The following is a 13,241-nucleotide window of genomic DNA, read 5'->3' as shown; positions in this document are numbered from 1 at the left end:
ACTCAAGCGGAAGACATCTGTGTCGTTGTTAAGTAAGCTCCGCCCTTCGATTTTCCGCCATTTTGAGCAGTTTGTAAAACGCGTAAACCCGCTTTTATTCTGGAATTTTCGCTCCACGTGCACAAAACTTTTCTTACGTGAACTTTGGACCGATATCTAAAGATCTGTCAGATCGGATTTCTTTAAAATTGAAACATGCTTTTTTAAATAAATTCAATGAATATTGCAGTTTTATGCAAATTATTCTTCTGCCTCTAAATCATACATGCAAAGTAACATGTTCATGGCATTTGGCAAAGATGTAGAGTGTTAGTCCAAATATCACTAAAACCAATCTTACCCCAATTGGCCAAAGGGGGGGCGCTATATCATTTTGAGCAGTTTGTGAAACGCTTAAACCCGTTAGGATTTTTTTTTGCAATTTGCATGAAACATTCTACACACAATCTAAGGACCTTTATCTAATATGCCTATGAAGTGCACACACACACACAAAAAATAATAATAATGAATATAGCTGCAAGCAGCGATAAAGTGGCCAAAGCCAAAAACACCTCAAATCATGAACACAGCCTGCAATGTGCGTGAAATCTTGCAAGCACATTCCCAATAGGTCAAGGAACAGATACCACCCTTCTTACATTGGCCTGTTATAGCGCCACCAGCGGGTCAACTTTTGCACAACACATTTTTGGAACAAAATGGACCAATCTTTGACGTCAGTAACGTCAAAGAGAGCACTGCCTGCGATCTTGACATTTTGTACTTTTATAGCCATTGTTTTCCGGCTTGAAGCGAGCCCACAATTGTTTCGAAGGAACAATATTTTTCTAGTTGTGGGCTCGCCTTTAAGGCGAGCACACTTTAGATATTGTCATTAAGTGTGCCTATGCATAGCATGGGGACACTTATTGTTATCGCTCATATTTATTTACTTAAGTCTGTCCATACTATTCCCCAAAGTTTGGCACGCTACTCCTCCCACAGTTTTTGCACCACACACTCGCGCCATATGTCAAATCGACCGGCTTACTCGGGAATCGTGTGCTATTACTTTTCTAAGAGAAAGGTTCTATAGTTTAATTGATATTAATTTATTAGTCGGCAAAAACGTGAAAAACTGGTTCTAATACTAGACCAGGGTAAGGCTTATCACGGCTTATCATTAAAATGGCCGAATGCAAAAATTCAAATTCAAGTATTTTTCTCTTGCAAACCATATGTGCTACAGTTTTAAAACTCAGAGAGGAGATTCATAATAATTTTAAGAATGAATCGATAAATAATTACATCACTCGGCCTCATGGTGGCGCTATAACTGCCCACTTTACGTTTTGCCCCCTAACTCTTTAACCGTATATCTTAAAATGATAATTCTTTTTTCCCTGGATTCCTTGGGTCACGACGCATCTCTCCATATAGGCCACACGAATTTGAACAGGGCGAGATTTTTCACCATTTCGAGTTTTCTCCAAAACACACTTTTTGCTCCTTTTCCTACATATTTTCTTCAAATGTCACAAAAATGGGTACACATGATCTACTAACCCATGCAATGAACATAGTCAAGGGATATGTCGATAGTCCATACCGTTCGTTCGTAACGGGCTTCCAGAGTTAGCGGGAGGGGCCCGTTTTGCAAACGATAGCCATAAATCACAAACAAAAGGTCAAGTCAACACTGAATTTCAACCACAGGTCGCGGGTGGCATACTCAACAGATACCCAAAAGCATTTCCACTTCGACCCGTAGGGGGCGTCACAAACGCGCCAAACGTAACCGTTTCGCACCAGAATGCGTTTTTCAGGTGGAACGACCCTCTCAAAACTTAACACAGACGACTTAGTGGATTGCCTCACCGTCCAAACTCGCGCATTTAGCGAGCTGCAGGCACACTTGTCAAATTTGACTCTGTCAATTCTAGTTAAGTGTGCCTATGCATAGCATGGGGACACTTATTGTTATCGCTCATATTTATTTACTTAAGTCTGTCCATGCTATTCCCCAAAGTTTGGCACCCTACTCCTCCCACAGTTTTGGCACCACACACTCGGGCCATATGTCAAATCGACCGGCTTACTCGGGAATCGTGTGCTATTAACTTGCTAAGAGAAAGGTTCTATAGTTTAATTGATATTAATTTATTAGTCGGCAAAAACGTGAAAAACTGGTTCTAATACTAGACCAGGGTAAGGCCTATCACGGCTTATCATTAAAATGGCCGAATGCAAAAATTCACATTCAAGTATTTTTCTCTTGCAAACCATATGGGCTACAGTTTTAAAACTCAGAGAGGAGATTCATAATAATTTTAAGAATGAATCGATAAATAATTACATCACTCGGCCTCATGGTCGCGCTATAACTGCCCACTTTACGTTTTGCCCCCTAACTCTTTAACCGTAGATCGTAAAATGATAATTCTTTTTTCCCTGGATTCCTTGGGTCACGACGCATCTCTCCATATAGGCCACGCGAATTTGAACAGGGCGAGATTTTTCACCATTTCGAGTTTTCTCCAAAACACACTTTTTGCTCCTTTTCCTACATATTTTCTTCAAATGTCACAAAAATGGGTACACATGATCTACTAACCCATGCAATGAACATAGTCAAGGGATATGTCGATAGTCCATACCGTTCGTTCGTAACGGGCTTCCAGAGTTAGCGGGAGGGGCCCGTTTTGCAAACGATAGCCATAAATCACAAACAAAAGGTCGAGTCAAACACTGAATGTCAACCACAGGTCGCGGGTGGCATACTCAACAGATACCCAAAAGCATTTCCACTTCGACCTGTAGGGGGCGTCACAAACGCGCCAAACGTAACCGTTTCGCGCCAGAATGCGTTTTTCAGGTGGAACGACCCTCTCAAAACTTAACACAGACGACTTGGTGGATTGCCTCACCGTCCAAACTCGCGCATTTAGCGAGCTGCAGGCACACTTGTCAAAATTGACTCTGTCAATTCTAGTTATTTATCTATCAGGCAATCAACAGTTCTCCTCAAAACTTCGGTTCCTTTCTACTCCTACATACTTAGTGAGAAAATGAAAATAAAAACATCAATGTGTTCAGCTTACAGTGGCGAAGTGTGCTATTATTTTTTACAGCAATCGGCCAAATGGTGGCGCTGTAGGAAGCCTTCGAAAGTGCGATCTTTGAACAGGTATAGCTCATGCTGTGTTATACGTACAGCCATGAAACCTGTATACACTTATGCGTCTCCTCATGCCGAACAACTTTTACCCTCTAACTTTTGACCTCTGACCTTTAGGTCTCCCACAATTTGGAATTATATGAAAAACAGTAAAAATCTATCTCCTCCTGGGATTTTCGCGTCAAGTGCACAAAACCTTTTTCACATGAACTTTGGACCAATACGGTCAAACTAGTCTCGGCGGATTTCTTTTAAAGTGAAATATAATTTTTTAATAATTCAATCAATATTGCGGTTTTATGCAAATTATTCTTCGGCCTCTAAATCATACATGCAAAGTTACACGTTCATGGCATTTGGCAAAGATGTGGAGGGTTAGTCAAAGTATCACTGAAACCAATTTTATTCCAATCGGCCAAAGGGGGGCGCTATACGAAGCGTTTGAAAATCCAAACTTCAAACGGGCATAAGTCATGACTCGTTTTGTTTGAAGACATGCAACTTGTTACACGCGTGCTTTGACTCAAGCGGAAGACATCTGTGTCGTTGTTAAGTAAGCTCCGCCCTTCGATTTTCCGCCATTTTGAGCAGTTTGTAAAACGCGTAAACCCGCTTTTATTCTGGAATTTTCGCTCCACGTGCACAAAACTTTTTTTACGTGAACTTTGGACCGATATCTAAAGATCTGTCAGATCAGATTTCTTTAAAATTGAAACATGCTTTTTTAAATAAATTCAATGAATATTGCAGTTTTATGCAAATTATTCTTCTGCCTCTAAATCATACATGCAAAGTAACATGTTCATGGCATTTGGCAAAGATGTAGAGTGTTAGTCCAAATATCACTAAAACCATTTCTTTTTGCAATTTGCATGAAACATTCTACACACAATCTAAGGACCTTTATCTAATATGCCTATGAAGTGCACACACACAAAAAAATAAATAATAATGAATATAGCTGCAAGCAGCGATAAAGTGGCCAAAGCCAAAAACACCTCAAATCATGAACACAGCCTGCAATGTGCGTGAAATCTTGCTAGCACATTCCCAATAGGTCAAGGAACAGATACCACCCTTCTTACATTGGCCTGTTATAGCGCCACCAGTGGGTCAACTTTTGCACAACACATTTTTGGAACAAAATGGACCAATCTTTGACGTCAGTAACGTCAAAGAGAGCACTGCCTGCGATCTTGACATTTTGTACTTTTATAGCCATTGTTTTCTGGCTTGAAGCGAGCCCACAATTGTTTCGAAGGAACAATATTTTTCTAGTTTATTTATCTATCAGTCATACAGTAGACGGGAACTTCGGTTCCTTTCTACTCCAACATACTTAGTGAGAAAATGAAAATAAAAACATCAATGTGTTCAGCTTACAGTGGCGAAATGTGCTATTATTTATTATAGCAATCGGCCAAATGGTGGCGCTGTAGGAAGCCTTCGAAAGTGTGATCTTTGAACAGGTATAGCTCATGCTGTGTTATACATACAGCCATGAAACCTGTATACACTTATGCGTCTCCTCATGCCGAACAACTTTTACCCTCTAACTTTTGACCTCTGACCTTTAGGTCTCCCACAATTCGGAATTATATGAAAAACAGTAAAAATCTATCTCCTCCTGGGATTTTCGCGATACGCGCATGAAACTTTTTTCACATGAACTTTGGACCAAAACGGTCAAACTAATCTCTGCGGATTTCTTTTAAAGTGAAATATAATTTTTTAATAATTCAATCAATATTGCGGTTTTATGCAAATTATTCTTCGGCCTCTAAATCATACATGCAAAGTTACACGTTCATGGCATTTGGCAAAGATGTGGAGGGTTAGTCAAAGTATCACTGAAACCAATTTTATTCCAATCGGCCAAAGGGGGGCGCTATACGAAGCGTTTGAAAATCCAAACTTCAAACGGGCATAAGTCATGACTCGTTTCGTTTGAAGACATGCAACTTGTTACACGCGTGCTTTGACTCAAGCGGAAGACATCTGTGTCGTTGTTAAGTAAGCTCCGCCCTTCGATTTTCCGCCATTTTGAGCAGTTTGTAAAACGCGTAAACCCGCTTTTATTCTGGAATTTTCGCTCCACGTGCACAAAACTTTTTTTACGTGAACTTTGGACCGATATCTAAAGATCTGTCAGATCGGATTTCTTTAAAATCGAAACATGCTTTTTTAAATAAATTCAATGAATATTGCAGTTTTATGCAAATTATTCTTCTGCCTCTAAATCATACATGCAAAGTAACATGTTCATGGCATTTGGCAAAGATGTAGAGTGTTAGTCCAAATATCACTAAAACCAATCTTACCCCAATTGGCCAAAGGGGGGCGCTATATCATTTTGAGCAGTTTGTGAAACGCTTAAACCCGTTAGGATTTTTTTTTGCAATTTGCATGAAACATTCTACACACAATCTAAGGACCTTTATCTAATATGCCTATGAAGTGCACACACACAAAAATAATAATAATAATGAATATAGCTGCAAGCAGCGATAAAGTGGCCAAAGCCAAAAACACCTCAAATCATGAACACAGCCTGCAATGTGCGTGAAATCTTGCAAGCACATTCCCAATAGGTCAAGGAACAGATACCACCCTTCTTACATTGGCCTGTTATAGCGTCAACTTTTGCACAACACATTTTTGGAACAAAATGGACCAATCTTTGACGTCAGTAACGTCAAAGAGAGCACTGCCTGCGATCTTGACATTTTGTACTTTTATAGCCATTGTTTTCTGGCTTGAAGCGAGCCCACTATTGTTTCGAAGGAACAATATTTTTCTAGTTTATCTATCAGGCAGGCAGGCAGGCAATCATTAGACGGGATCTTCGGTTCCTTTCTACTCCTACATACTTAGTGAGAAAATGAAAATAAAAACATCAATGTGTTCAGTTTACAGTGGCGAAGTGTGCTATTATTTTCTATAGCAATCGGCCAAATGGTGGCGCTGTAGGAAGCCTTCGAAAGTGCGAACTTTGAACAGGTAGAGCTCATGCTCTGTTATACGTACAGCCATGAAACCTGTATACACTTATGCGTCTCCTCATGCCGAACAACTTTTACCCTCTAACTTTTGACCTCTGACCTTTAGGTCTCCCACAATTTGGAATTATATGATAAACAGTAAAAATCTATCTCCTCCTGGAATTTTTGCGTTAAGCGTACAAAATTTTTTTCACATGAACTTTGGACCAATACGGTCAGATTGATCAACCAGATTTTTTTTAAAGTGAAATATAATTTTCTAATAATTCAATCAATATTGCGGTTTTATGCAAATTATTCTTCTGCCTCTAAATCATACATGCAAAGTTACACGTTCATAGCAAGATGTGGAGGGTTAGTCAAAGTATCACTGAAACCAATTTTATTCCAATCGGCCAAAGGGGGGCGCTATACGAAGCGTCTGAAAATTCAAACTTCAAACGGGCATAAGTCATAACTCGTTTCGTTTGAAGACATGCAACTTGTTACACGCGTGCTTTGACTCAAGCGGAAGACATCTGTGTCGTTGTTAAGTAAGCTCCGCCCTTCGATTTTCCGCCATTTTGAGCAGTTTGTAAAACGTGTAAACTCGCTTTTATTCTGGAATTTTCGCGTCACGTGCACAAAACTTTTTTTACGTGAACTTTGGACCGATATCTAAAGATCTGTCAGATCGGATTTCTTTAACATTGAAACATGCTTTTTTAAATAATTCAAACAATATTGCATTTTTATGCAAATTATTCTTCTGTCTCTAAAACATACAAGCAAAGTCACATTTTCATGACAAAATAGTGTAGAGGGTTAGTTCAAATATCACTGAAACCAATCTTACCCCAAATGGCCAAAGGGGGGCGCTATATAATTTTGAGCAGTTTGTAAAACGCTTAAACCCGTTTTTATTCTAGGATTTTTTTTGCAATTTGCATGAAACATTCTACACACAATCTAAGGACCTTTATCTAACATGCCTATGAAGTGCACACAAAAAAATTATAAAATAATAATAATAAATATAGCTGCAAGCAGCGATAAAGTGTCCAAAGCCAAAAACACCTCAAATCATGAACACAGCCTGGGATGTGCGTGAAATCTTGCAAGCACATTCCCAATAGGTCAAGGAACAGATACCAACCTTCTCACATTGGCCTGTTATAGCGCCACCAGCGGGTCAACTTTTGCACAACACATTTTTGGAACAAAATGGACCAATCTTTGACGTCAGTAACGTCAAAGAGAGCACTGCCTGCGATCTTGACATTTTGTGCTTTTATAGCCATTGTTTTCTGGCTTGAAGCGAGCCCACAATTGTTTCGAAGGAACAATATTTTTCTAGTGTTATACTGGGTGCGTAAATCTATAGGTAAAAAAAGGAAAACCCTGTAAATTGTCACACGCTCGCGACAGTTTACGCTCACAGAGGGCTCGCGACAGTTTACGCTCACAAAACAAATATGTTCTCCAAACGTGTAGCCTATCTATAACTAGTAAGACGCCTCAGGGCGACATGTGACCTCGCCCTAAAGGGTGAGGTTGCGCCAATTCTTGAAATGTGTGATTTGAGCATCCGACTCAAGAAAACCCGGGTCCCCCTGGTGGTCCTGGCCTGGGCCTGTGTCGCATTGGCCTGCTGTACTGGTCCTCGAACCCCGGCGGGGCCAGGTGGTCGGGCTCCGGCTCCGGTCCAAAGGGGTCGAAGCGGGCCCCGGGGGGCACAGCACCCGGAGGCAGGTTGCCCCCTCCCGGGATCCCGGCGTGCGGGTTGAACCGCGGCGGCATCATGTGTCGCGGGTCCATCAGACTCCCTCCGCCCAGCGGATTCAGCGGATCCAGATCTGCGCCCCCTACGCGCGGAGGCCACTGTGGCGGCGCGGGATGCCACTCGCCCCGAGGCTGAGGGTAGTAACCTCTCTCTCTGTAATCTCTTTGATCTCTGTAATCGTCCTCCTCGTACGGCCGTCCCTCCGTCATGGTGCCCGTCTCGGTCGTGGCCCTCGCGGCCGGCCCCTCCTGAGGTGCCAGGAGCTGTGCTCTCACCTTTTCCGCCAGGCCGGCGGCGTCCTTGTACGCGTGGTCGAAGGACTGCAGCCGCGCTGCGTCCGCGTGGTCACCGACGTTCACCGACAGCGACGAGTCCTGCTCCGTGTCGGAGTTGATCAGGGTGACGATCACAACGTCGGAGTCGACCAGGGCCTTGAGCAGGTAGCAGCCGGTGCCGCCTCTGCCGTGGTAGCGCAGGGTGTACACCTCCTTGTTGCTGTTCCAGCGCGCTGGGAGCAGCTCTGAGCTCCGGTCGGCGCTGCCCGGCTCGTCTCCGGAGCCCACGCACTTGTATCCGTTCTTGGTGATGGCCCAGTGGATGAAACTCACCACTGCGTCCTGGGGGCAGCTGAAGCTGCCCGCGACGGTGGTATAGAATGCCTCTAGTCCTTCCATCTCTTGGGTTTTTAGTACTTCTGCTCTGCTTCTTGCTGAGTAGTGCTTAGGGGGGCTTGTGCGGTATATAATCCTCTCTTTGGCTGTGAAGGCTTGTGAAGTGGAGATCTCCTTTGCTGCTGGAGCAGGGCGCAAACTTCCTGACAGTGTGATCGCAACTGGGACTGCGTTTCGGTTTTATAGCATGTTACGTCACTCTGATGTCACCACTATCTCGCATCATCAGTCTGATGTCACCACTTACTTCTTGGCTCTTAGACCCCTGGTCTATACCGTATACAGTATGGGCCCATGGAGATCTCTGTATCTATCAGTTCTGGTCCCCTTTATGCCCATATATGGAGATCCCTGATGTCATCAGTAGCCTATATGTCCATATATGGGCATACTGATATGCCTATATATGAAGATCTCAGGTTTTGCCCAAATATGGATCCATGATGTCCAACCCAGCCTAGTGGTCACAATATCTATCTCGTGGCTCAAGTCTGCTTCCGTCGCCTCCGCCGAAAACAAGTCTTCGCCCCCTACAGAAACATTAATAGCGACCAGAACTGCTGTTCCGACCACCATGCCCTAGAGATCTGGTTTTCCAGAACCACCCATTTGACCATATACTGATAACAGGGAACTCCGTATATGAGCATACAAGGCATACAAGGGACAGAGGCAGTTAGCCAGACACACGTAAAAATAACACAGATAGACGAGTATAAATAATCACACCCAGTGTGAAGTGAGCGGCGCCTTTTATGAGTTCATTTCATCAGTTTGTCTGTCTGTCTGTCTGTCTGTCTGTCTGTCTGTCTGTGATCCCAACTGTTGATCCGACCATATATGGGCATTCGCTGTTTAGTGTGGTTGTCCAACAGGGCAACACACTATAGTACTAGTGCGACTTTATTGTTTCTTTCTAGATAAACTTTCCACCCCAAAAGTCCATTGAGTTCAATGGAGGAGTGGTGCTAGCTTGAGGATTGGTCAAGCTTCACATGACATGATGGACTATAAGTAGGCAACCACACTTGCAATTTCCTAGAATTTCATCTATCTAGTTATTAGTTTGGTTGCTCGACAGGGCAACACACTGTAGTCCTGGGGAAACCTTTTTCTTATATTTTTCTATTTATCTCACACAGACTTGAGCCACGAGATAGATATTGTGACCACTAGGCTGGGTTGGACATCATGGACATCCATATTTGGGCAAGACCTGAGATCTCCATATATAGGCATATCAGTATGCCCATATATGGACATATACTGAGGACATCAGGGATCTCCATATATGGGCATAAAGGGGACCAGCACTGATAGATAGATCTCCACGGGCCCATATACAGTATGGACTTATACTGATGACTTCAGAGATCTCCATATATGGGCATAAAGGGGACCAGCACTGATTGCTTCACATGACAGTTAACTTGCTGCAGAATATAGTAACGGCAAGATCTCTGTATCTGTCTTTGTCAACAGTATATGTCCATATATGGGCATGCAAGTATATTGCTCAAAGAAATGAAGGGAACAAAACGTTCCCTTAATTTATTTGAGTATAATATACTGCTCAAAGAATGCTCAAAGAATTAAGGGAACATTTTGTTCCATTCATTGAGCAGTATATTTGCATACTTTGGGGTTTTGCACGGTACACTACAGTATAAAACCTTTGGAGAGGTGGCTGTTCATTTGATCATGGCTGTGTGTAACCTTTTCATGTCAAGGACCCCCATTTGAAAAGATACACCAGGGACTCCCCATAAGAGAAGATTTGTACAACTATGGCAGTGTTTCTTCTCAACCATTCTAATACCAAGGACCCCCCATGTACTGTATGTGTAGTAACTGTTTTCTGTCACAAGATGGGGCACTTTACTATCATTCAGTTTGGTCTCATTATCATTACTAAAGACTTGATTGATTCATTGAAGACTTGATTAGAAGTTTGCATAGGAAAGGTACAGTTTCATGACGGTACAGGTCATGGTACAAGGTCAACTAAAAGTGGATCCTAGTAAACTCTTCAGCTTATTTACAGTGGTAACCATCAGCCTTTGGTAACCATTACTTAGCCATTTTTCTAACCTTAGTTGAATGACAGACGGATAGAACTCAGTACGAGCATAACATTAATAGCAAGAGAAGAAAAAAATTGTCTTAAAGAAGAAAAATTAATAATCGATATTTACAGTGGAAAAGGGGAGGTAACGAATGTTACAACTTACAAGGACTTATTTACTTGGGAATCATGGACATATATGTTTGTTTGATTGATTGATTGATTGAAGACTTTATTAGAAGTTTGCATAGGAAAAGGTACAGTTTCATGACGGTACAGTTCACTGGTACAAGGTCTACTAAAAGGAGATCCATGAAAAGACTAAGCTTATTTCCACTGGAAACCATTGAAGTATCTCATATAACATTAGCCGTTTTCCAATCCGAAGGGTTTGCACTTTGAAGTGCGCATTTGAAGGGCTATGACGTCACTGGTCACAGATATACAAGCTCACAATGCGTCGCAACGCAACGCATTGTGAGCTTCAGCTTGTAGATTGCTATTTGGCGCGGCCCAGTGACGTCATAGCCCTTCATATGCGCACTTCAAAGTGCGAACCCTTCGGATTGGAAAACGGCTATTGAATGACAGACAAATAGAACTTTTACTGATTACTTGGGTAACTTTTCCGTTGCCATTGGAAATTGATGGAATCAATGGGAATGGGAATCAATATAGGGAATCAATGGGAGTGGGAATCAATAGGGAATCAATTGGTTGAGCTTCACATGACAGTTGGCTTACTGTAGAATAGTCAGCAACCGTCAGCAACCAAACTCGCAATTTCAAATTGCATGTTTTTAGTTAATATATATATATATATATATATATATATATATATATATATATATATATATATATATATATATATATATATATATATATATATATAATTCATAATGGACTTAATATTAACGTTTTCGGGGAAGGTAGGGTGTAAATCAGAGCAAAGCAGGCTCTTGGGCCAGTCAGGGCCGCCCTTTAATGCAAACCCCATTATATCTGTTGTCATAGGATAGCTGTATCTCTCTGTGTCCATTGGCCGGGCACTGCACTCCGGTGTCTGTCTGTGTCCCTTTTATGGCCGTATATGGAGATCACTGTATCTGTTTGTCTGTGTCCTTTTTATACCCGCATATGGAGATCTTTGTGATTCTGCGTCCAGTTTATGCCCATATATGCCCATATATGGATATATCTGTCTATCTGCGTCCATTTTATGCCCTTATATGGAGTCTGGAGATCTCTCTATCTGTCTGTCTGTGTCCCTTTCATGCTCATATATGGAGATCTTTGTGATTCCTGTGTCCATTTATGCCCATATATGGAGACATCTGTATCTGTCTGTTAGCACCGTTAAAAACAACAATACACCACAATGAACTCTCTCCTCATTTTGTATTTTTATTTTTCTCTGGAGTTCAAAACAAATATCACAGGATTACTATTTATTATATGTGGCGTGGGACTAAATTGCACTTCATGTGGACCGGAGAGGTGGTCAGAAATGAACGGGGGAGGGGGTTATTTGGTAAAGGAAAACACGCAGGCGTGGGAATGGTTCTAGAAATGCAGCTGGGGGGGGGGGGGTTGAGCACCCGACTCAAGAAAACCGGAACCCCCCTGGTGTTCCAAAAGCGTTCGGAGAAAACACCGTCGCCCCTGGTGTTCCAAAAGCGTTCGGAGAAAACACCGTCGCCCCTGGTGTTCCAAAAGTGTTCCGAGAAAACACCGTCGCCACTGGTGTTCCAAACTGGAACCCCCCTGGTGTTCCAAAAGCGTTCGGAGTAGACCCCGTCCCTCCTGGTGTTCCAAACTGGAACCCCCCTGGTGTTCCAAAAGTGTTCGGAGTAGACCCCGTCCCTCCTGGTGTTCCAAACAACTCCCCTGGTGTTCCAAAAGTGTTCGGAGTAGACCCCGTCCCTCCTGGTGTTCCAAACAACCCCCTTGGTGTTCCGAGAAAACACCGTCAAAACACCGTCAACCCGTACATCCAGATGTACGGGTTGAACGGCGGCTCTCTGTAATCATCCTCCTTGTACGGCCGTCCCTCCGTCATGGTGCCCGTCTCGGTCGTGGCCTTCGCGGCCGGCTCCTCCTGAGGCGCCAGGAGCTGCGCTCTCACCTTTTCCGCCAGGCCGGCGGCGTCCTTGTACACGTGGTCGAACGACTGCAGCCACGCGGCGTCCGCGTGGTCACCGACGTTCACCGACAGCGACGAGTCCCGCTCCGTGTCGGAGTTGAACAGGGTGACGATCACAACGTCGGAGTCGACCAGGGCCTTGAGCAGGTAGCAGCCGGTGCCGCCTCTGCCGTGGTAGCGCAGGGTGTACACCTCCTTGTTGCTGTTCCAGCGCGCTGGGAGCAGCTCTGAGCTCCGGTCGGCGCTGCCCGGCTCGTCTCCGGAGCCCACGCACTTGTATCCGTTCTTGGTGATGGTCCAGTGGATGAAACTCACCACTGCGTCCTGGGGGCAGCTGAAGCTGCCCGCGACGGTGGTATAGAATGCCTCTAGTCCTTCCATCTCTTGGGTTTTTAGTACTTCTGCTCTGCTTCTTGCTGAGTAGTGCTTAGGGGGGCT

At 43.4% G+C, this 13,241-nt stretch overlaps 2 protein-coding genes across 2 annotated transcripts; both read right to left on the bottom strand.

Moving 5' to 3' along the window:
- Window positions 1-7,734: 7,734 nt before the first annotated feature.
- LOC308297430 (proteasome inhibitor PI31 subunit-like) lies at window positions 7,735-8,598 on the bottom strand (the record flags this gene model as incomplete). The annotated part of the gene is made up of 1 exon (XM_080740838.1): window positions 7,735-8,598. The coding sequence occupies one exon, from the start codon at window positions 8,596-8,598 to the stop codon at window positions 7,735-7,737; it is 864 nt and encodes a 287-aa protein (XP_080596964.1).
- A 4,031-nt stretch (window positions 8,599-12,629) lies between these two features.
- On the bottom strand, window positions 12,630-13,184 carry LOC308297429 (proteasome inhibitor PI31 subunit-like; the record flags this gene model as incomplete). Its single annotated transcript, XM_080740837.1, has 1 exon — window positions 12,630-13,184. One exon carries the CDS (start codon window positions 13,182-13,184, stop codon window positions 12,630-12,632), a length of 555 nt encoding a protein of 184 aa, XP_080596963.1.
- Window positions 13,185-13,241: the final 57 nt, after the last annotated feature.

Source organism: Nannobrachium achirus (genome assembly GCF_963921795.1).
Source record: "Nannobrachium achirus genome assembly, chromosome: 13".
NCBI classification, from domain to species: domain Eukaryota; kingdom Metazoa; phylum Chordata; class Actinopteri; order Myctophiformes; family Myctophidae; genus Nannobrachium; species Nannobrachium achirus.
This window is presented reverse-complemented; position numbering and strand designations above follow the sequence as displayed.